This window comes from Myodes glareolus, chromosome 3, assembly GCF_982192425.1.
Source record: "Myodes glareolus chromosome 3, mMyoGla1.1, whole genome shotgun sequence".
NCBI classification, from domain to species: domain Eukaryota; kingdom Metazoa; phylum Chordata; class Mammalia; order Rodentia; family Cricetidae; genus Myodes; species Myodes glareolus.
The window spans coordinates 108249706-108273312 of NC_142028.1; the positions used below are offsets into that span (position 1 = coordinate 108249706).

Below are 23607 nucleotides of genomic sequence, written 5' to 3' on the forward strand. Positions count from 1 at the left end.
CTCTTAAAGAAAACTGACCCTTCCTCTCCCAGCAGCTATCAAACAAATGGTTTCTACTGAACTCTCTAAACTTCACCATGGATTTTCTAGTTTTTGATCTTTTATTCATTTGCGTACTCAATGGTATTGCCTCTGAATTTTCCTTGTTTTTTGGGTTTTTTTGAATAAGGAAAATCACATCAAGCTCAAGCTCAGTACTCTGTAGATTTGGCAATGTGTCTGGTGAGAGGAAATAACGTCACTGAGCTTCTGGTCCTTCCCTTCCCTTCCCTTCCCTTCCCTCCCCTTCTCTTTCCTTCCCTTCTTTCCCCTTCCCTTTTCTTCCTTTCCCTCTTCTTTCCCCTCCCCTTTCTCTTGCCCCTCTTCCCTCCCTTCTCCCTCTTCTCTCCTCTCACCCTCCCTCCCCTTGCCCTTCCCTTTTCTTCAGGGCTCCCAGCATTGTTTCCTTCTTGGCTCTTTAAGAATTGCCAAGAGCCCACATTCAGGACGTTTCTGTTACCTGGAGAGCATAGGCTGTCCTGTTTGTTGGTATGTGATGGGCTAGTGCAGATTGTCCTGTTTGCTGATCAGTGATTGGCTAGTGTGTAGTAAAAGAAACACAGAAAGAAATGGCCAGAGAGTAGATGACCTTTCTTTACACTTATCCAGAGTCCTCTGTGTCTCATGACTGCTGTGTGGTTGGTGCTTGTTCATTTCCGGTGGTCAATGCACATGGAGAGATAATAATCAAGGGAACAAGGGCACTTTCTGCCTCTCCCGGAGGTTGTTGCTAGCATCAAAGGGTTAGGAGGGAAGGATGAAGCATCCCTAGTCAGGCTTCATCCCTGCCTCTTGTTCATTTATGAGCTGTCAGGCCCATGCTAGGCCCACTTTGCTCCTCCATATGGTGGTCCATGGCTGGCAGGGATTTCAAAAGAGTCAACAGATGGACAAATATTTTTACATTATTTTCCTGGCTATATTTAATTTTATAGTGATAAAATTGAGTTTCCTATTTTAGCCCCACAAATTCCTTCCCTTTCTACTCACTGTGGTCAGAAAAGGTTATCAGTGGAGTCGGCTTTGGTGTTCTGTTTTCCAGGTGGTGAGATTGGGCTGGCACCTTGTTTGGACACCATTATATTGGTGGTTTCGGATGGTGAGGCCAGCCCTTTGGTGAATGACTGTTGCTACAATGGACCCGATCCATCTGCTCCTCTTCACGAGTCCTTTCCCATGTACGAGCTCAACATCACGGTGCATCCCGTCGACAACCAGCCGCCTTCAGTCATCATAGGTGACTGTGTTGTTCCCATGTGTATGAATGTCTTAGTGTCCCAACCAAGGTTTAGTGAAAGCATTCTCTAGATTAAAACACCAAGAAATGCCATTGTTGTCCAGGAATGATCTCGACAGAAAAGTATAATGAATTCAAAATCTGTAATAAAAACAATCACAGGGCAAAAGAATTTGCTTGCTTGAAAATTTATGTGTTTCCATATGTACAGAGAACACAAGAGCATGTATGTTTCTGTGTGTGTGTGTTACAACAAGGATGTTGAGAGCCTCAGATATCCTGCTTTATTTCACATGGGAAAACATCATTTGCTGGCTGGAGAGAGAATAGTTTATTTCATCCATAATAATTTCTACTAGCACAGAATGTGTTTACCGCAGAGACCATTTATATACATTTAACCTTACGTGTTTTTCAGAAAGTCATCTCTTCATAGGCATTATGTCTATGTTCTGTCTCACAGAAAAATAAGCATATGTATGAACGTTCTTGTAATTTGCTAACCATCTCCCAAGCAATGTTCTGGAAAGGAAGCATTATCCCAGCAGAATAATTAAGCACCAAGGCATGAAAAAAAAATGTTCGTTATGAGCAATTCATAATCGCTCTCAGGCAATTAGCACTCTGACAAACACTGGTAGCGACTGATCTTGAGGAGTACATAAACTACATTTAGTGGCTTATCATTAAAACAGTTTGGCAATTCTTATTTTCATTCATCACTTCTATAGAGACACAAGGGAAATCAGAGTTCCTTGAGAATGGCTGCAGGGCTGTAGCAGAGCGTTTAGCGTGGCTGCCGCCTTTCCATTATCATCTGGCTGGCTTGTAGAAGAAGAAGTATACAATTCCATAAGTCAAATTAAATCCCACTCATTACCCCTGCATTTTTTTTTATTGCAAAGAGAATTTATGCCCAAGAAAACGAGCCTCTCCCATGGAAGCGTATTTGCCCGTGGGAGGCCGCGCAAGTTGGGGTTGCAATCACACCCTTCAGTCCTCACTGTTCCAATGGAGGAGTTCAGGCTCACAGAAGTGTGTGTTTTTAAATTTTATTACGTTTTTATTTACTTGTTTTGTGAGTGTGTGTTCTGGGGATTAAACCTGGGTCATCGGGCCTGGCAGCAGGCGCCGTTACCCACTGAGCCATCTCACGTGACTGCTGTTCTTGGTGCGCAGGTAGGCCGCTCGTGGTGGACGAAGGCTTCTCAGGAACCCTCACTACGCATCATTTGACGGCCACTGACCCGGACACCACGCCAGATGACTTAGAATTTGTTTTGGTGTCGCATCCCCAGTTCGGCTACCTTGAAAACACACTCCCTTCTGCAGGTTTTGAGAAAAGTAACAAGGGTATAAGCATAGGTGAGTCCTGGTCTCCTGACCCGCGGTGTCTTGTTAGTGTTCGTGGATGTGCCCAGCTGGACCATGCTTAGGAAATTCACAAGAATTCATAACATCCCTGTCACCATATATGCTTTCAAGAGATTATTCTGATGATTCTAGCTGATATGTTGAGTCTTAATTCTTCTCTCATTTTAACTTTTAACTTAGTTTTCCTAATGCATGGACATTAATAACTGAAATAATTAGAAACTTCACTTTTAAAAACTATATGAATCAACATTGAAGTACTCACCTTTCCAAGGCCTTCCTGGCAACACGGCCCTGCGAGAGACTTAATCTGGTGGGAACCACAGGGTCTGGTTCTCACAGTCTTTTAGCATTTTTAATAGATATTACTGGAAAATACTGAGAAATATGCCATGGTTGGTACTGAAAGAGAAAACCTGAATGTTCAAGTAGGTCACATTAATCTGTGGTTGTTGTTGTTTTTCATTTTTGTTTTTGGAGACAGGATTTCTCTGTGTAGCCCTGGATGTTCTGGAACTCACTTTGTAGACCACACTAGCCTTGAACTTGGAGGTCCTCCTGTCTCTGCCTCTCAAGTGCTGGAATTAAAGGTGTGTACCACCACTACCCAGCTTAATTTTGAAAGCAAAATGTTTCTCGGCAATCAGAATAGCCCTTAACAAAACAAAACGTAAATAAAAAGCAAAACCCAAATCCTCCAAAGATAATACTTTTTAAGTAAATTATTTTTCAATCTTCTTTAGTCATTTGTATTTTTAAATTTGAGTGAGATAAGACTTCAGATTAATCAAATTAAAGATTATGCAACTTTTCTTGTGATTTAATTCACAATTTTCCTCTTTTGATTTAAGGCTAGCTGGACATCAAGCCCACTAATTCCGCTCAGCGCAGTGAGTTTCTTGATGTCTGTTATGTAGACAAATCATGGATCTCTGCTCGCTTTGCCTTTGTGTCAAAGAGGTGGCATCCTCCTTAACCAAGTATGCCAAGAGCCATGGGTCAGAAGGACAGTTTAGCCAATGGCAGGTCTCTATGACTTTCAGTTCATGTGTCTGGAGAGTGACCATGGAGTCCCCTGCATCTTGATGAGTGGTGATCACAGTTTCACTCTTTGGGGAGGTTCGCATCCTTCCTTCCCGTCTGTGGGACCTGCCTTTCTGTGGATGGCTGGTAGGCGTCACCCTAGTCCCCACTACGAACGCATATCTGCTTCACAGCGAAGCAGCTGGTAAAGACCGAAAGTTCCTGGGGAGGGCTGTTTATCATTTCCCTGTTCTGTCTTGGTGTGTGTTAGCTTCGTTCCGGTGGAGAGACATGAAGGCTTTGCACATTAACTACGTGCAGTCCAGGCACCTGAGGGTGGAACCAACTGCCGATCAGTTCACGGTGTATGCCACAGATGGGAAGGGCCGCTCCTTAGAGACAACATTTCATGTTATCATCAACCCCACAAATGATGAAGCTCCTGACTTTGTGGTACAGAATATCACTGTAAGAAACATACTGAATGTTCCTTTTTATTTTCTTATCTTTTTCTGATTTTTATTTTTGCCTAGATAATCCCGTTATGTTGATCCAGGTGCACCTAATATATTAATTTGCTGATGAGTAAGGAAAAAAGAATCTTATGCCATGTAATTAACACCTGTGAACTATTAACCTAGTAAGGATGGTGTGTGTGTGTGTGTGTGTGTGTGTCTGCTTGTCTGTGTGTATGTGTGTGTATGAGTGTGTGTGTGTGTGTGTGTGAGAGTGTGTCTGTGTGTGTGTGTCTGTGTGTGTGTCATAGAGAACCTACTGGATTTTAGGTTCCAAGTCTTTTCTGTGTATTCATAGTTAATCCCCACAATAGACTTTTAGGGTGATGGTGTTTTTATTGCCATTTCATTACTGAAGAAATGGGGCATAAACAGGTTAAGTAAGTAACCCAAGAGATTTATGGACATGCCAGAATTGTGTCTGTATACCATAATTTTTCTGTAGTTTTTTACTTACAAATAAAAGAACCATACCCTCTGTGCTTTACTTTCTAAAGCAAAACTTTAATACATGTATGAAATCTTTTCTTATCCATATGTAATTCCTTTGACATATTCTGCATATCTATATATGATTATTTAATTCATACACATGCACTAGCAAGCTGAATGAACACAAACACAGTCTTTGGCCTCAAAGGAACTTGTGCATTGCGTTGAAGAATTTTTGCATCTTGAGCAGGTTATTTCTCTTCAAGCTTCTGTTTTGCCATCTTCAAAAATATATATGTACTTCCCCCCCAGAGATTCTTAGGATGATCGAGTTGGCCAAACATGATCATCCTAAGTAGGACCTTAATGAGCAAGGGTTTTCAGTACCATTTCATGTGTCATCTTCTTTCTAATATTGACCAAAGCCATTATTTTCCCTCACTCTTTTTGCTAAAAATAATCGCATTCTAAATGCGAAAGTCTTTATTTGATTTTAATTTTCTCCTGAATCTTAACAGCACATGAGCGTCACCTCAGCGTGAGATTTAAGAGCCAACTCCTGCCTCCCCTCTTCTTTTGGCTCATGGTTTACTCTGGAGAGCCCTTCGGTGATTATGTGAATAAAAAAAAATCGATGAATGATCACTCCTGCACCTATTTCTACTATCTTTATCTGCCAGGGGCAAGGGCTTCTGGAGTAATTAGGCTTCTGGGAAGTCGTTCCTGATCCCTTTGTGGAAGTAATCATGTCTTTTACCCTTGCTTTCTCTCTCTCTCTCTCTCTCTCTCTCTCTCTCTCTCTCTCTCTCTCTCTCTCACACACACACACACACACACACACACCACAGACCCTTGGGCATTGGCAGAGACTACTTTTAAGCTTCAAGAATTTTCTTCTTCTTCACAGAACATACTTGGTTTTCCTGTTAGAAAATGTCCTTATTGTATAGATTGTTGGTGTTCCATCAAAATGTTTTAGTTTGTTATAATCATTTGTGAACCTATTTAGTAGTAAATATCTGTTCTTATGTATATTCCTTTAAACTTTATATTCATATAATTTCAAGAAACAGTTCAATTTCCAAAAAGAATCCTGTAGTTTTTTGTTTGTTTGTTTTTTAAGAAAATTCCTTGGTAATCTTGTGGATGAATTTACCATTTTGTAAAGGAGATGCATCACCACACAGTCAAGAAGAAAACATTTCATACTTAAGCTCTCTGTAGATGGAGAATTACAACATGTTTTTTAAACTGCTTTACTAAGGTTCTTAAGGGTGGGGAAAGTGAGATACTGGCAAAAGTTATTCAATAGGTTTATCATTATGAATTAATCTAAGATTTTTTTGTCTTTAATTTGAGAAGGTCAGATAAGAGTAACATTGTTTTTATCCAAATGTCATTGTGCACCCGCAGAAATGGTCCCTTCAGAGACAGTGGAAAGAGCTGGAAAGAAAACATAGGCTCTCACAAAGTGATCCCCTCAGCTATAAGGATAGCCTGCTGGTTCTTGTTTCTTTTTTTATTGATGTTTATTGAGTTCTACATTTTTTTCCTGCTCCCCTCCCTGCCTCTCCTCTCCCTCCTTCCATCCTCCCCCAAAGTCCCCATGCTCCCAATTTAGTCAGGAGATCTTGTCTTTTCTAGTTCCCATGTAGATTATATCTATGTAAGTCTCTCTTAGTGTCTTCATTGTTGTCTGAGTTTTCCGGGATTGTGGCTTGTAGGCTGGCTTTCTTTGCTTTATGTTTAAAAACCACCTATGAGTGAGTACATGTGATAATTGTCTTTCTGTGTCTGGGTTACCTCATTCAAAATAATGCTTTCTAGCTCCATCAATTTTCCTGCAAAATTCAAGCTGTCATTATTTTTTTCTGCTGTGTAGTACTCCATTGTGGAAATGTAGCACATTTTCCTTATCTATTCTTTGGTCAAGGGACATTTAGGTTGTTTCCAGGTTCTGGCTATGACAAACAAAGCTGCTTTGAACATAGTTGAGCACATGTCCTTGTGGCATGATTGAGCATCCTTTGGATACATACCCAAAAGTGGCATTACTGGGTCTTGAGAAAGGTTGTTTCCTAATTTTCTGAGAAATCACCACACTGCCATCCAAAGGGGCTGTACCAGCTTGTATTCCCACCAGCAATGCAGAAGTGTTCCCTTTTCCCCACAACCTCTCCAGCATAAGTTGTCATCAGTGTTTTTGATTTTGGCCATTCTTACGGGTGTAAAATGGAATCTCAGACTTGTTTTGATTTGCATTTCTCTGATGACTAAGGATGTTGAACATTTCCTTAAGTGTCTTTCAGCCATTTTAGATTCCTCTGTTGAGAGTTCTTTGTTTAGGTCTGTACTCCATTTTTTTTTATTGGATTACGTGTTCTTTTGGTGTCCAATTTCTTGAGTTCTTTGTATGTTTTGGAGATCAGACCTCTGTCTGATGCGGAGCTAGTGAAGATCTTTTCCCATTCTGTAGGCTGTCGTTTTGTCTTGTTGACTGTGTCCTTTGCTTTACAGAAGCTTTTTAGTTTCAGGGGGTCCCATTTATTAATTGTTTCTCTCAGGGTCTGTGCTGCTGGGGTTATATTTAGGAATGGTTTCCTGTGCCAATGCATTCAAGTGTACTTTTCACTTTCTCTTCTATGACGTTCAGTGTGGGTGACTTTATGTTGAGGTCTTTGATCCATTTGAACTTGAGTTTTGTGCATGGTGATAGATATGGGTCTATTTTCATGCTTCTACGTGTTGATATCCAGTTATGCCAGCACCACTTGTTAAATATGCTTTCTTTTTTCCATTTGATATTTTTTGCTTCTTTATCAAAGATCAGGTGTTTGAAGATGTGTGGATTGACAGACACCTCGGTCTTCTATTCGGTTCCATTGGTCCTCCTGTCTGTTCTTATGCAAATATCAGACGGTTTTCAGTATTGTAGCTCTGTAGTAGAGTTTGAAGTCAGGGATTCTGATGCCTCCAGAAGTTCTTTTATTGCCCAGGATTATTTTGGCTATCCTGGGTTTTGGTACTTCAACTCCATATGAAGTTGAGTACCATTTCGAGGTCTTTGAAGAATTTTGCTGGGATTTTGATGGGCATTGCGTTGAATCTGTTGCTTCTTGTTTCTTGAAGTTTAGCAGCTCTTAATAGTCCTTGACTACGCCACTGTCAGGCAGGCTTCCCAGTCCTTCCTGGTGGATTCTTGGGAACATATACACATGCTACAGAATGCAACAAGTGGCCTGGCAGATCCCCAGGAAGCATGTGTAGAATTTATATACTTTTAGTACTTACATCTTCCTGTATTTCAGAATAAAAACAAAAAAATTCCATGTCCTGTTCTCTCTCAGAAAGGAAACAAACAAACAAACAAACAGACAGAAAAACCAAGACAGCTAAGATGGCCAAGTCCTAAGTGACTAATGCTCTCTTGAGGCAAGAAGCACTATACTGTGCCAGTGGTGGAGGTGGTGGTGGTGGTGGTGGTGGTGGTGGTGGTGGTGTGTGCACGTGCGCAGGAGGAGGAGAATGTTGGGTGTCCTGCTCTATCACACTTTGCCTTGTTCCCATGAGATGAGGTCTTCCACTGAGCCTGGAGCTAGCCTAGCAGCCAGCGACCCCAGAGATCTTGCTTTCTCAGCCTCCCATTAGTGCCGAGGCTGAAGGTGCTCTCAGTCACACATGGCTTTTTATTGGGTGCTGACTTTTTATTGGGAGCTGAATTCAGCTCCTTGAAAGTTTCACAAGTTGAACTTGTACCGGCTGAGCCATCTCCTAGCACCTAAGTTAAAAAGTATCTACTATGATAATAAAAAATTTAAAACACCATATGTTGGATTCGGAAGGTTATTAATAACAATTAAAAAAGGACATGAAGTTGGGAAGGTGATTGGGCATTGGGGGAGTAGGAAGGGATAGTGATGGGTGAATATGATCAAAATGAAATTAAAAAAAATATTTAAAAACAGAAACCCCAAATTTTCTCTGGTGTATGCAGTAGGTTTTTACTACTGCAAGCAGGTAGACAACTAGAATTGTAGAAACAAGGACTTCTGCGTTTAATAACCGACTAGTGTCTGAGGTAGACTCTAGGTTCACTTGTACACCGAGCTTTCCTGGCTTCCACAGAGCAAGCGTACTTTTGCTGGCTTTCACCAGCATCAACCTTTGAATCATTAACAACAGAAATGGTCTAATGTTTTACAACAATTTTTTGAAAGTATGTGTTTGTGCAGAAAAATACCTGTGGATGATTTGGGGGCATGCATGCCACAGCCCAAATGTTAAGCATGGAGGGCAACTTTGTGCACTTATTTCTCACCACTTGTATGCAAGTTTCAGGACTTGAACGTCCATCGCCAAGGCTTGTGTGGCAAGTACTTTTACCTACCGAAGCATATCACCAGCCCCACACAGATATTTTAATCACGCACCCTATGTCGTGCGAGCAACGAAAGAGCACTTAGAATCTTTAGAAAAGATCTTAGGAAGATGAATAGATTCTTTTTACATTCCTGTTAGCCGGAAATTTCGTTTTCTAGAACCCAGTATCTGAAAATGCCATGGAAAACTTGAAGTAGGACATCTTCATATAAATGGGGTGAAGTTTTTTGTTCTTAGCAGCTTTTGAAAAGGAATAGAGGAAAGGTTCTGTTTCACACTGCTTACCCTGCTGGTTTGCTCCTGCTCAGGTATGTGAGGGTCAGAGGACAGAGCTGGATTCTTCCATCATCAGTGCTGCTGACAGGGATGTTCCCAAGGACCCCTTGCTCTTCAGCATCCCTCGCAAGCCCCAGCATGGCCTGCTCATCAGTGCGGCGATCAGCAAAGAGTCTCCTCAGATCAAACAGGAAATTCACAACTTCTCCATGGACCTTCTTAAGGCTGGTAGGCCATGGCTTAGCCCGTCCATGTGTAGACTCTAAAGTTGCAATAGGAGAAGCAGAAATTTGTTCGGTGGGTACCAGAGGCTCGGGGGAGAGGGAAGAAATGAGCTGTTGATCAAAAGGTACACAATTTCAGTGCAAACAAGACTGAGTTTCTGGCATCTGTACGTGCACTGTGCTGACTAGGGTTAGTGACATGTTGCATAGCTGGGCATTGCTAATACTTCACACATGCACACATGCACACATGTACACACTAACAAGGTGAAGTGATGCACATCAGTGTGATGTAAGCATGCCACAAGTTGCATATATCAAAATTTCATGCTTATAAATTTTTGTTAATTAAAATATAAATTGGAAAACTGTTTTACTCCCCCAAAGATACTAACAAAGCATAGAAATAGGGGGAAGAAAGAGTATGTTCTTCACTTGTTAATTCCTTCAGACTGAGCTGTGGGTTCTTGATTAACGAGGAGTGTATGACCTCAGCCAGACACTGTAGACAGTTGAAGACGTAGTGGGATGTTTTCTTTGACTTTTAGAATACTGTGAACAATTACCATAAACAATTTTATTTGTGATTATTGGTACTTTAACAGAGTTTTAACATAATTTAAAATTTCTTTTTCGAACTATTGAGATCATGGGACTAAATTTCAAGAGGCTAGTCTGCCAAAATTTCAACAGTTGAAACAAATATAGATCCACATACAATAACTACTCATTAGTCTCTGTGGAGAGAGTGTGTTCTTTAGGGAAATGACACACTGGAGGAGCCTGAATTGTTTTTTAATTACTTTTTAAACGACCTTATCCCATTTTCCATGTATAAAAATACTTTCAAAAATTTGAGCAAGTATGCAGTTCTAGAATTAGTGCCTGATCCCAGAATTCTTTCTTCTCTGTGTGTTTCATTTCCCCAACCTGGGAGGTCTTCCCTCACCTTGGGTTGGCCAAGATGGCGCCTTCAGAACATGGCGCTCTCCTCCCAGCTATTCTCCAGACTTTGTCCTGGCGCTTTTCTCTTCCCCTCCTGTCTTTCCAGTGTCTGTTTTTCTAATTAGAATGGAGTCTCTTTGTCCCAAAGGTTATTTTGTAATAGTTGCAGATGCCATCTTATGTCTGAGTCTTAAAAACCAAGTCACAGTCTCAGTTTCTGTGAATTGTAGAGAAATAAATTCCGGGACTTCACTGCTGATAAGACCAAATCAGTTCCCATGACAATAGGGTTACAAACATAAGGAAAGGGAATAACAGCTTAAAATCTACCCCTGGGAAGTATGATTTTTGTTTATCATTCATTTATTGATTCATTCATTTATTCTTTTCTGTTTTCTGAGTCGGGTTAGATGATGTATGTCTGTAATTCCAGCATCTAAAGAGCCTGAAGCAGGGGGATCAAGAGCTCAAGACTTTCAAGGCTACCCTTAGCTACATAGGGAGAGTTTATCTACAGGGGGAAAAAAAGACAGCTTAGAATCTATTTTCATTCATTTATTTATTTTGTGCACGTGGGGTTCCTAGTGCCATAGCTGATATATGGAGGTCAAGGGACAACCTGTGGGATTTGGTTTGCTCTTTCCCCCATGCGGATTCTGGAGCTCAAACTCAGGCAGGAAGACAAAAACCTTTACCTTCCGAGCCATTCAGAGACCCAGGACAGTTTTCAAAAAAATGATGCTATTGGTTAATGTTATCAGATTAAATGAGTGTCATGTTTTCGTTGGGCAAGTTTAAATAACATAGTCAATTCAAACAAAAAATAAATTGTTCTCATGAATGCATATTTTGGTGACCTTTTTAAAAGTTAGGTTTTACTTGCACTTTATTTTTATTTTGTACTTTATTTTACATTTATGTATGTAACTTATGACTACATTAAAAACAAAGCCAAACAATTTGAATATATTCTCACAAACATCCTGTCCCTAAACATAGAATTTGCCAACTCCTGCCATAGTAGGTAACTTACAATCACTTCATTTACATTCTCAACAGAACCTGGGATGCTTTTGGCAACCACAGGGTTCTACCCTGTGGAAGTACTCCACTGAAATTTTTCATGGCTGTATTCTATTTTAAACATTTTTCATTTCTTGGCATAAGTGGTCATATGTCAACAAACATTTTGCATAAGTCTCAGTATTTCTAGAGCTGTATCGTGCATTTTGAAAATAGCAAATTAAAGTTTTCAATTGATTATGCAAAGGATCAATGGGGAGGGTTGAAAGAAACGTGGCTAATGGGAGTTTTTATAGTGAAGTTTTGAACTACTTAGGATTTATTTTGGTGCCTAGGTCAAGAGAGATCATCTTTTTAATTTTTCACATGTAATTCACTTTCTCAGATTTGTTTAAATACTACATCTTTGTTATTACATGGTTTATGTGGTTTTCTTATTTTAGAAAAGGAAATTTAATGGGCTATGAATGACTCCACAAAGCAGAGTTCAAGTCACTTTAATGCACTGGGCACACCAAAGCCTGGTTTAAACAGAGTATCTGTGAGATGTGGCTGGCTCAACCAAAGCAAGACTTTCCTTCCCTTCTTTCAGGAATGAAGCTGGCCTATGTCCATGACGACTCGGAGAGCCTCGCTGATAGTTTTGTGATCCAGTTGTCCGATGGGAAGCATACAATCCTTAAAACCATCTCAGTCGCTATCACCCCAGTGAACGATGAGAAACCAACGCTAAGCAAGTAAGCTGCCTGAGGGGACTCACTTCTGATTTCCACGAAGTTCTGTGGCTCCGGGTACATGGGGAGAAGCAAGGCTTCCTTTGCGCCCGTCTTCTACAGCTGCCCCGCCACTCAGACGTCAGGGACTTCCGGTGTAAAATAATGCGAGGAAACATGACCTAAATTAATCCTGAAATAATTTTATCTCCTTCTAAAAGTCCAAATTAATTATAAAAATAAAAATAACTGAACATAGAGTACTAAAGGGCATGTGTGTGTGCCCATAAGCACCCACATGGCTGTGCACGTTCACACAAAGGGCAAACCATAACTCGACTGAAGGGTGACAATGTTAACTGCCAACAGTCCTCACAGGAGATTTCATCAAACTGTTTACTAAGAGTGATCAGGAGAAATACCCAGTTTCTCTTGTTTAATCGGCTTGGTACTTCTCCATCACTTTGTACTACGTCCCGTCTGGACTAACACCACACTATCTCATCTCAAAATGCTACTTCTTAAAATTCTAGTGCTCTGAACTGTGAAACTGGTCGGCAACTCCCTCGCACAGGGCTGCGTTTCTATGGTGTCAGCAATCTCTTCGGCGCTGGTCAAGTGTCGCAGTTCACAGACTGCAGAGATCTTCAGAAGGCCCGGCAGGCATTTAGGGATGGCTGCAGGCATGTGTCTGGCTCTTAAAGTCTCTGCTGAGACTTCCCCTTATTTAATGGTGCAGCCAGTAAGCATTAAGTAGACCAACTGAGTTTCATCAAGCTAAAAACACCTGCCTGGGAAGCTTTCAACTTCCAAAGTCTCCTGGACGGTGTAGGGAAAAGAAACCAGACAAGTGCCCGTCTTACCCTGTTAGAGCTTCACCGATCCTTCTACGTGCCAAACACTCCATAGAAAGTGTTATGGAAATGCTAGTGGTGGTGTTTGGAAGGCTGCTTCTCAGACGCCAGTTCTACCAAGAATATATGGGAAATGTCTGTGTCCTTATCTCACTGCGGGGATGTCAGATGGGTGTGACATTCCTTTGTTAGTGTGGAAGATGCTGTGATTCTGGAACCCAGGAGGAAGCAGGATGAAGTCAAGGCTTGCCTGGGTGGCACAGTGAGCGTGACACAGCCTTGACTACATAAGAAAGACCCGTGGCAGCGGGCATGGGAGGAGGCTCTCTTGTTGTGAATCTCTTTGTTATCATCACTTGAAGAATGGAGCAGGATGAAAGCTGATGTTGGCTAAGTGCTTATTTGGTGACAGCTACTTTACTAAATCCATCATCCACTCACTGACCGAGACCAGAGAAGCAAAGGAGTCTGTCCACTGCGAAGCCCCAACCTCTCTACAAAAGCCCCAAGTCTCTTTCAACCCTGCTTCAGAACCCCTCCCTAAAAAATATCGTAATCATTGAACCCATCTGTGGGCCACGGAGTGACATTTCAATGTGTGTCCATGCAGTGCAATGATCAGATCTGGCTGACTGGCCTGTCTGTCGCGTGGAATGTTTATCCCTCACCCTTTCCTGTCTCTTCCTCTTTCTTTTCCTCCCGAGGTAGGAAGCAGAGATTCCCCTTTTTCTTTCATCTGTGTTGTTTGGTAGAACTCTTACTGCCTCCCAGAGCATCCCCATTCTCCTCCTACACCTTCACCTGCTCCCATTTCCTTTCCTCTATGTCCCAGTGGTTAAGAAATCTTAACTCTGGGTGACAGAAGTGTGACCTTAAACATGCCACTTCACGTCTCTCTTCTCCCCTTTACCCTCTTGCTAGCATCTTTTCATAGGATCATTACAAGTACGGTATGTCAGAGTGCTCAAAAGCCTGTATACAGTGAGTGGTCACAACTCTTCTTCATTGTCCATGTTACAAGCTGTTCTCCCCGTTGACACAAAGACAATCTGATGCCTGCCATGTTCATTTCGGCCAAGAGGAGCTTGGTCTTTGACCTTATTTCCTTGATGGTTCTGTTAGATGCTGTGGTTGGTGCTTCGGTTCCTGAGTCCCAGGACCTCGGCCTACCTGTCCTGTGCACAGGGGCAGTGTTCCACTTCAGATGCCCACAATCTATGGCTCCACTCTCCTCCTTAGGAAGCTACAGCAACTCACGCAGATCCGTGGGATCAGACAGGTGATAACCACAAAGCAGACAGTTGGACAACCGTGGGAGATACTAGATAAGACAAATGTCACAGCTTCCTGTCCTCCAAAAGCTTAATCCAGGTCATGCTCTGTGTGGTTCCCATCCTAGCTGAGTGCCGTGGTGTGCCTCTTCAGTCTCAGGATGGAAGACTGAGGCAAGTGGATGTCTTGAACCTAAAGGTTGGAGACATTCTGAACAACTTAGTCAGGTCTCTTTTCTTCAAAAAACAAAATAAAACAAAACCAGAAATTAAGCTTAAAGGAGTCTATTAGGATTGAGCCCCAATTGCCTTCAGTAGTAAAAACATTTGTTATTGCCTTTTCCTTTCTCACTAGCTCCCATCTTTCTATTTCTAGAGTCCTTTCTAGATGAATTATCTCTAACACAGTCCTTTCCCCAAGGTCTCTTTTGGGGTAGCCCAGACTGTGATACTGGTCACCCCTGACATGTAATTCTGTCACTCTGTTCCTGCCACATTCATCTTGCTCATCTTTTAAAAAGCCTTGCTAATCTTAAGCTCACCAGCAGACTCGTCAGCTCTAGAATCCTGCAGTTGGTTCATCTGCTCCATTGCAGAGGTAGATAAAATCCTCCTGCTCTGATCAGGGAAGTTGCCCGTCCAGGGCGAGCAGAGAGCCTTCTTTGAATGGGATGGCTTGTAATGATGTGTCGGGCATTGCCCTCTCTGCAGAAGACCTGGTGGTCCCTGATGTCAGCTGGTGAGACTTGCTGTCCTTTGTCCCAAGGCCAAGGACTTCGAGCCTTCCTTTGTTTCTCAGAAGCAAAGCTGTGGAGGTGGACAGTAGTCATGTGTGGGCTCACTATGATCACAATGGAGAGCTGGAACACTGGGGAGAGAAATCCCTTCCTCACTTGGGCAAGGCATGGGAAAGGCTGCGGAGCCCACACGGAAGCTGCGGCTGTCCCTGTCCCGTCTGCTCATGCTTCCGGTTGGTGTCCGGATGCCAGGAGTCAGCCCGGCGGCTCTACTTCTTCAGGAAGATGAGTCTGGGAAGATCACATGCACCACTGCATTTTCAGGAGGAGTATGAGGACATTAGAGGACCACAGATAACCAAAGAGCATTGCCTCAGGAGGGCATTCAGGAAGAGCGTTAGGACACTCTATAAGTTGCGTTCGGTAGGATTCTGTCTGTCGAGTTAGAACTATAGTACCTGACCTACTTTCTTCATGGAGACTTTGGGAGCATTAAATGAAAGACTGAAAGCAAAATCATTTTATAAACTACACTTAATTTAGAAAATTGGAGAGCTCTACTCCTGTAAACAATGAGATCTCTCACGTAGCACCCTAGCCATGACTGCTGGCTCTCACCCCCTTTTCAGACTTTGGTATATGATTCACAGTTTCTTGTACTTTGGGTTCTAATTATTATTTCTTAGTTCTTGAAGGTAGAATCTGTGCTAACTGACATAAGTATTCCCTGCTGAATTGCGCCCTTCTTTTTCACGTCAACATGGGCATTTTCCTTTCTACAGGAAGGCTGAAATCTCTCTGGCCGCGGGCGATACGCGTGTTCTGTCTAGTGCTGTTCTTTCAGCCATCGATAAAGACTCTCCTAGGGAGACCATTCACTATTTATTCGAAAGGCTTCCCCAAAATGGGCAACTGCAGCTTAAGGTAAGTGGCCCATGAACATATTTATTTAATTTATTATTATTGTTGTTGTTGTTAGAGTGCTTTTGCATTTTTAAGATTTATTTATTTATTATGTATACAGTATTCTGCCTGCATGTGTGCCTGCAGGCCAGGAGAGGGCACCAGATCTTATTATAGATGTTGACTCACATCTATTGAACTCAAAACCTCTGGAAGAGCAGCCAGGGCTCTTAACCTCTGGGCTACATCACCAGCCCCTAATTAATTATTTTTTAAATGTAAGTGTGCCTGATATGTGTCACGTGTACAGGTGCCCATGGAGGTCAGGTTCCCTGGAGCTGGATTTATAGATGGTCGTGAATGGCCTGGTATGGGTGCTGGGAACCAAATCCTGATCCTCTGCGAGATCAGCATAAGCTCTAACCACTGAGCGGTCTCTCTGCCTAGAACGGCCCTTTCACCTTTGTTTCCAAAGCAGGTGTCAATTCTGTCAGCACACACCTTCACACAATGGAAATTTATTCTCAAATAGGCATATTTTTTTCCACTCAAAAATAAAATATTTACTTTTCCTTTGCCAGGAGGAACTCACACCTTTCTGAATTTTCTTCATCAATTTGTAATAAATCCAACCAATATTCCATTGCTCCCTTCTCCTGAGAACTGTCCCTAGATTTGGAAGGAAGGGCCTGCCCATTTGGGACCAGCTGACTTCTAAGGAGAATCCAGCATATTTTGAGGTGTCTACATCCTCACCAGACTTTTTTCATGTTGATCCATGAAACTTAATTTTTTTTCTTTTTTTCCCCCTCAGCATTCCTATTTTCCATCAGAAACCTTTAAAGTTTGTTGCCACGCCCTCTTCTTTTCCTCCCTCCAACCCTCCTTCCCTCTCTTCTACTCCTTCATCCTAGCTTCTGTGCCCTCCCCTCCCATCCCCGTACCGCTCGCTCTCTTTGCCTCTCTCGGTTTCTTTGCCATGATCTAAGCTATTCTCAGGAACATGGCAGCGTTTAAAATATGTCTTTATTAGTGTCTTTATTTTGAAGTTCCTCTTCCCAGCCTTATGCGATGTGGGAGAGAATAAACTCTCAAATCAAAAACCACACTAGAGAGTGGTCCATGTGGGGGTCCTCCCACCCTGCTTGCGAATGGCCTAGTATCGTTGCTGATGTCTTAGTATCCACTGTATTCGAATCTGACAAACTACATGGCAGTAAACCAACATTTCAAATATATCAGATTTGTATATAGACTCAAACTTTAATAGAAAGTGTACCAGACAATGGTGGTGCACACCTTTAATCCCAGTACGCAGAATGCAGAGGCAGGCAGATCTTTGTGAGTTCCAGGCCAGCCTGATCTACAGAGCCAGTTCCAAGACAGGCTCCATAGCTACAAGAAAAAAGGTGAAAAGCGTGGAAACATGAAGGAAGGCACATGAAGGGTTAAATCACCCGGGTTCCCGTGTTAGCTGTGCCAGCAGCTTGTTTATGCCCTCCTTTTTGTCCAGTAATAGCAAATTTCCAGTCTAGTCAGATTGCGGGCACGATGTTTAACGATTAGTCCAACGTGAATCATCGATCAGCCACTTGAGAAGGTCAGCCCACTCATGGGTCAGAATGTTTATGTGAACGGTAGCGAGAGACTAGCGACAACCTCTAGCCGGCTACAGTGTGACGGCCTGAATGCGTGAGTCTTAATCTAACGCAGGTCGGTTCAGAGCGGAAAAGCTGCGAGGCTTCGTCCTGTGGGGAACAGCTTGATTGTCACAGAGCGTGGGTACCACAGAGAGTCAGAGAGAAGAGCAATCACTGATTTAAATTGAGGTACAGCTGTGTCCTTATTTCATTTCGAAGCGTAATGAAGCAGAAACACAGTGAGAGCGTGCACGTTTGGGTGGCTTGGGGCCTGCGTTGCTTTGGATATGAGAAGATCCAGATGGGGCCGGGATCCCAGCAGGCTGCACCCCATTTTCTCACACCTCCCTCGGGCTCACTGAGGCTGGTTGACTGAGGCTAGGGACCAGGCCTCCAGGCCTCGTGGACTCTTAAGATTTCTTGTTTGCTTGTTAGTGCTGCTTCGGTTTTGTTTGCTTGTTTTTTTTCCATTTTCCTCTCTCTCTCTCTCTCTCTCTGTCTCTCTCTTCTTCTTCCTTTTTCTGGCATCAGATGATTCTGTTAAGTCAAACCTATATTTGGGAATGCAAATGAAGAATTGGAAGCAAGAGAGCAAATGATGCCTTCCCCTGTATTTATTTTCTAGGGCAATATTACCAAGAGGAGAAATTAAATAGGATGTTAGGCTGCCGGGTTTAAGAGAGTCTATTTGAAAGTCTCTACTTACAAATAGACCTCATCACAGAAGGAACCTAGCTTAGCTACTGCAATATGAGTAACTTTACCCAGGGGACCTGCAGTAAGACATACGTCTGCAAATGTCCTGTGGGCAAAAATATTAAAGAAGAAATCCCACCAAGGAGAGCAAGAGAAGTGATGACGTAAAAAGGAGAACCCAAGACTTCCTGGGGACTGGGGGTGGGTGTGGGGGGTGACCAACAAATGACCAGAGAGGTAAACCGCAGTATGATTTATATTGTGGATCACCGAAAGTGATGTTTTCCTCCAGTTACACGGAACGAGTTTTGTGAGCCATTTTTAAAAAAAGCTATGCGTGGAACTTAGGAGAATTAAAACAGGACGATTAATACAATGTAGGTTTAATAGTTTATTCCATAATACTTCCTCAGTTGTTATCCAGTCTGCCACCGTAAAAGCCTCTTCTAACAACAACAATAGCCACAAGTTCTGCCCCAAACTGTGCATAACACATGCTTTACTAGGATTGACTTGAGTTGGGCTTCGAAGATCCTGATGGAAACTGTGGATGGCACTGACAGTTAATAGTTTCCACTGACTGTGTGTGTGTGCACACACATGTGTCTGTGTGTGTGTGTGAGTGTATGTGTGTGCCTGAGAGTGTGTGTTTGTGTGTGTGTGCATGCACATGTGTCTGTGCATGTGTGTATGCATGCATGTATGAGTGTGTGTAAGAGTGTGTGTGTGAGAGAGAAGAGTGTGTGTTTGTGTGTGTGTCTGTGTATGTGTGCGCGCGTGTGTGTGTGTGTGTGTGTGTGAGAGAGAGAGAGAGAGAGAGAGAAGGGGGTGAGATGGGAATCTGATGGCTTTCTTTAGGTTTCAATAAGACTAGACAGTGGGCTGGGGGAAAATGCCAGTTCATTCTGGTTTTGTTTTACTCGATGAGCTTGGAAGCAAATAAACCACCTTGGGGAAAAAAAAAGAGATTTTTATTAGTTGTACAAAAATAAAAACTAAGATAAATAAAAAGAAGAACTTCTAAAAAAAAAACCATTTAATTTCTAAGCAGCCCGTTTCGGCAGCTGATTGCCTTCCTGTTCTCGTTAACTGGGATATTTAATCAGTCATGATTACAGATGATAAATACCTTGGAAATACCAGTGCTGTTGAATGACTTTGTCAGAAGTACACTGGTTGAAGCTGTTTTTCATCCGAGGTCTTAAAGTATTTTAATATATTTCTTTGAAAAGAAAAATATAAGGTTCCAAGGCAGAAACTAGTCTAGAATTTCCCCCAAAGAGTCCCACTAGAAGTTTTTTAGGGCACGGGGGAGATATCCAGTAATAGCTGGGGAGGCCAGGGCACCTGACTGACTGTGGCACTTTTCAGATAGGAAGGGACTGGGTCCCTCTCTCAGCTGGCATGCAGTGCACCCAGGAGGACGTGGACCTGAACTTGCTGAGATACACACACACTGGCAAGATGGATTCCCAGAATAAGGACAGTTTCGCCTTCCACCTCTGGGATGGGGACAACAGATCACCTGTGTTTGACTGTCACATCATCATCAAAGATTCGCAGAAAGGTGAGGATGCGTTTACCCTTGCTTCCCGGGACAAGAATCGCCAGAGGAAGTGGACTGGTGTAAGTGCATACACGCATGTGCTGTGTGGGTGTCAAGAGCCTCTCTTGACTTCCACAGGCTTTGGGCGCGAACCTGGGGCACAGACAAACACTCAGGCCAAACACCAACATACACAGGAGAATGTAAGCTCCTGACACTCACCTGCCACTGCTCTGTATTTATGGTTGCAGCTTACACCACGAGGTTAAGAAATGTAGCTTGTTCGCAATCACCACGTCTCAATGTTTTCAGATCAAACAGTCTCTGATCCTGTTTCGTTGACTGAATGCTTCCTTGTTTTGCCTTGGTTGCTAGGATGCTCGGAATTAAATACAATAATTCAAGTGCAATTCGAAAAACAGAAAAGTATTTTATATGTGTGGTATAATTACAGTTGTCCTGAATAAATTTTTCATTGTATGAGTTAGTATTACTTTTGGGGGCATATTTATATTTTATTTACATGTTTTTCAACTATAAAAATTGTTCTAACACTAAGGACAGTCAGATAGATAAGCTAGATGACTCTGGATACATTTATTCTTCTCTGTAAAACTATCATTGTATTGGTTGGGTTGTGTTAACATCCGGGAAGAAGGAGCCTCAGTTGTGAAATTGCCTCCATCAGACTAGACTGTAGGCAAGTCTGAGGGCATTTTCTTGATTAATGATTGATGTGGGAGGGCCCAGCTCACTGTGGATGGTACCATCCCTGGCCAGGTGGTCCTGGGTTGTAGAACAAAACAGGCTGAGCAAGCCATGGGAGGAAGTCAGTAACCAGTGTCCCTTCATGACTTCTGCTTCATTTCCTGCCTCCAGTTCCTACCTTGGGTTTCCTCAATGATGACGGACTGTGACCTGAAACCCTTTCCTTGCTCAAGCTGGTTTGGGTCAGTGTTCTATCAGCACAACAGAAATCTCACTAGGAGAATGGTGTATGCAGGATGTTCAGGCAAATGGAAGACAGCTCTCATTTTGACACAGGCAGGTGATAGCGCAGCTCTCTTCTTACTGACTTAGCTTCACAGCGCAGGGGAGGCCGTTCCACAGGGACCTGGAGCATCTCCTATCCCATCACCTCCTCATCTCTGAGGCCACAGTCACTTCGAAGCGAGAGGCTGAGTAACCTCATCCGTTACTTGAAGGCAGCTCACATTTCTGTACACCTTCCAGTGGCTGAAGCTTAGTCATAGGCTGTGTTAAGGGCAGTTGGGCAATAGAACCTTCAGCAGTACCCAGAAAGGAATGGCACTAGGGTGTAAAGTACCCTAACTGACAGACAATTATTTTAAGAAAGATTTACGAAAACCTATAGTAACAGACAGATGTATTTGTCCATTAACATTTAAAAAGCTCAGCATTTCTCTTGCTTCTTTGTGTGGTATTTTATCACTGTACTGCCTTGTATCCTGTTTTCTTTATTTATTTTATTTATGTGCCTTTTGACATTTATAAGTTGCTTATTATGTTGCTCATGGCAACATACTGAGATTTATTTATATTTTTTGGCTTTGGTTTTGGTTTTGGTTTTTCTAGGTAGGGTTTCTCTGTGGAGCTTTGGAGCCTGTCCTGGAACTAGCTCTTGTAGATCAGACTGGCCTCGAACTCACACAGATCCACCTGCCTCTGCCTCCTGAGTGCTGGGATTAAAGGTTTACACCACCACCGCCTGGCCCTATTTATATTTTTTATTTATTTTTATGTTGTGTGTATATGAGGTTTGTTTGCATGTATGTCTGTGTATCACATGTGTGCCTGGTGCCCCTGGAGACCAGAAGAGGGCGACAGATACCCTAGAATTGGAGTTAAATATGGTTGTGAACTGTGATGTTGGTGCTGGGGATTGAACTCAGGTCCTCTGCAAAGAGCATCCAATGCTCTTAACTGCTGAGTTATCTCTCCAGCCCAAGCATACCTTATCTCAAGTAGAGTCATATTGAGTAGCTGGTCATAGCATCTCCTTTATACAGACCACACGCTTAGTTCTGTCTAGGGTTTATTATAAACAACTTTAACCTTCCAGTTGTATATAATGGGTTCTGATTTCCACAGTGGCAGAAAGGATGCCTTTAGGAGATGTTTAGGAAGCACAGGTCTGTAGTTTAGCTATACCCAAACTCTGCCTTCCTTCCCAGTGCTGAAGAGCTGGGTACTCTTCCTCCTCCTCCAGGCTGCTATGCCCCTGGGAAAAGGGCTCTGCAATATTTTCCCTTTCCCTGCTACTGTTTGTTTGTTCCTCTTAGTGCATTTGGTGTGTTTATCACTGTTACCTCAAAGCATCTGCAAATTAGATTTTCATTTGAATTTACAATGGTCTTTGAGTCTTGCATTTCAGTTGGAGATAAACAGCTCAGTATGCTCAAAATACCAGTTTGGTTATTTGAAACAGAATTCCATAATCTTGGCACTTCTGACATTTTGGAATGAATAATCTTTGTCACAGGGAATTTCCTTGTGAACTGTGGTATGTTTAATAGCAAGGCTGGCCTCTGCTAGTAGAAACCAATATGATCTTTAGTTAATGATAACCAAAGATACCTCCAGAGTTTGGTCGGACAGATGGCTCAATGGTTAAGAGCATTTATTGCTTTGCAGAGGACCTATGTTTGGTTTCCAGTACCTACATGATGACTCCCAGCCATCAGAAACTCAAGTTCCAGAGGATCTGACGCCCTCTTTCGGCCTCTGCAAGAACTAGTCTCTCTCTCTCTCTCTCTCTCTCTCTCTCTCTCTCTCTCTCTCTCTCACACACACACACACACACACACACACACACTGAATAAATAAATATAAACATAAATATACTGCTTGGTGTTTTATTTCCCCTTGTTTTCTCAAGAGGCTTGTCTTAGTTACTTTCTATTTCTGTGATAAGATACCATGACCAAGGCAATAGTGGAGGTTCAGTTTCGGAGGGTTGGTCCCTAACCACCACCGTGGGGAGCCGCGGGCAGGTACGCATGGCTCTAGAGCAGCAGCCGAAGGCTTCCATCTCATTCACAAGCAGGTGGCAGAGAGGCAGCTAATTGGGTTTTGGGTTTTTGTTTGGTTGGTTTTTTGAGACAGGGTTTCACAGTGTAGCCCTGTCCATCCGGGAACTCACACTGTAGACCAGGCTGGCCCGAAACTCAAAGCTCTGCCTGCCTCTCTGCTTTAAAATTAAAGGCGTGTGCCCCCACACCTGGCGACTTTTGTGGCTTTAGTCTGTTCCACATATTTTATCCTTCTTGTTGGATATTTGCCCATTTGGTGCCGATTATTGAGGAGGGAGTGACATGGTGCAGTGGTTAATAGTTGTGCTTCTAGCTGGTGACTTGGAGCCGCTTCTGGCTCTACTTTTTATTAATGCATAGCCTCTAGCAGAAGTAGCACCTCCACACCCCGAAGCTCGTCTGTGCCTAAAGCTCCTCTTCTCAGTAGAGCTGAGAGCATGGAAGAGCTCAGTACTGTGCCTGATGCCAGGCAGCCCTGCTCATTTCTATTATTTCCTTATGTTGTGGTGTTAAGAATCGAACCTTGGTCCTTGTGCATGCCAGGCAAGCGCTTTATAACTGAGCTATGTCTCCAACTTAAAGCCTTATTATTTTAGGTGTGATCATTTTTCATGGTTGTCCAGTAAGTGAAACTGGATTATAGCCCCTGGTTTGTGAAACATCGTCAGCATGCACTAATCACTTCTATCTCGCGCATTCAAATGCTCCTCTCCGTGCTATCTTAAG

At 42.7% G+C, this 23607-nt stretch overlaps 1 protein-coding gene across 1 annotated transcript in view; it reads left to right on the forward strand.

The window, feature by feature from the left end:
* The window catches only part of Frem1 (FRAS1 related extracellular matrix 1), a 148883-nt gene that overhangs the window by 74286 nt on the left and 50990 nt on the right, over positions 1-23607 (forward strand). Inside the window, exons 17-23 of the mRNA XM_048452996.3 lie at positions 1082-1276; positions 2456-2641; positions 3945-4141; positions 9309-9504; positions 12061-12205; positions 15826-15967; positions 19654-19849. Coding sequence (XP_048308953.3) covers positions 1082-1276; positions 2456-2641; positions 3945-4141; positions 9309-9504; positions 12061-12205; positions 15826-15967; positions 19654-19849 — 1257 coding nt within the window. The remainder of the gene's footprint in view (positions 1-1081; positions 1277-2455; positions 2642-3944; positions 4142-9308; positions 9505-12060; positions 12206-15825; positions 15968-19653; positions 19850-23607) is intronic.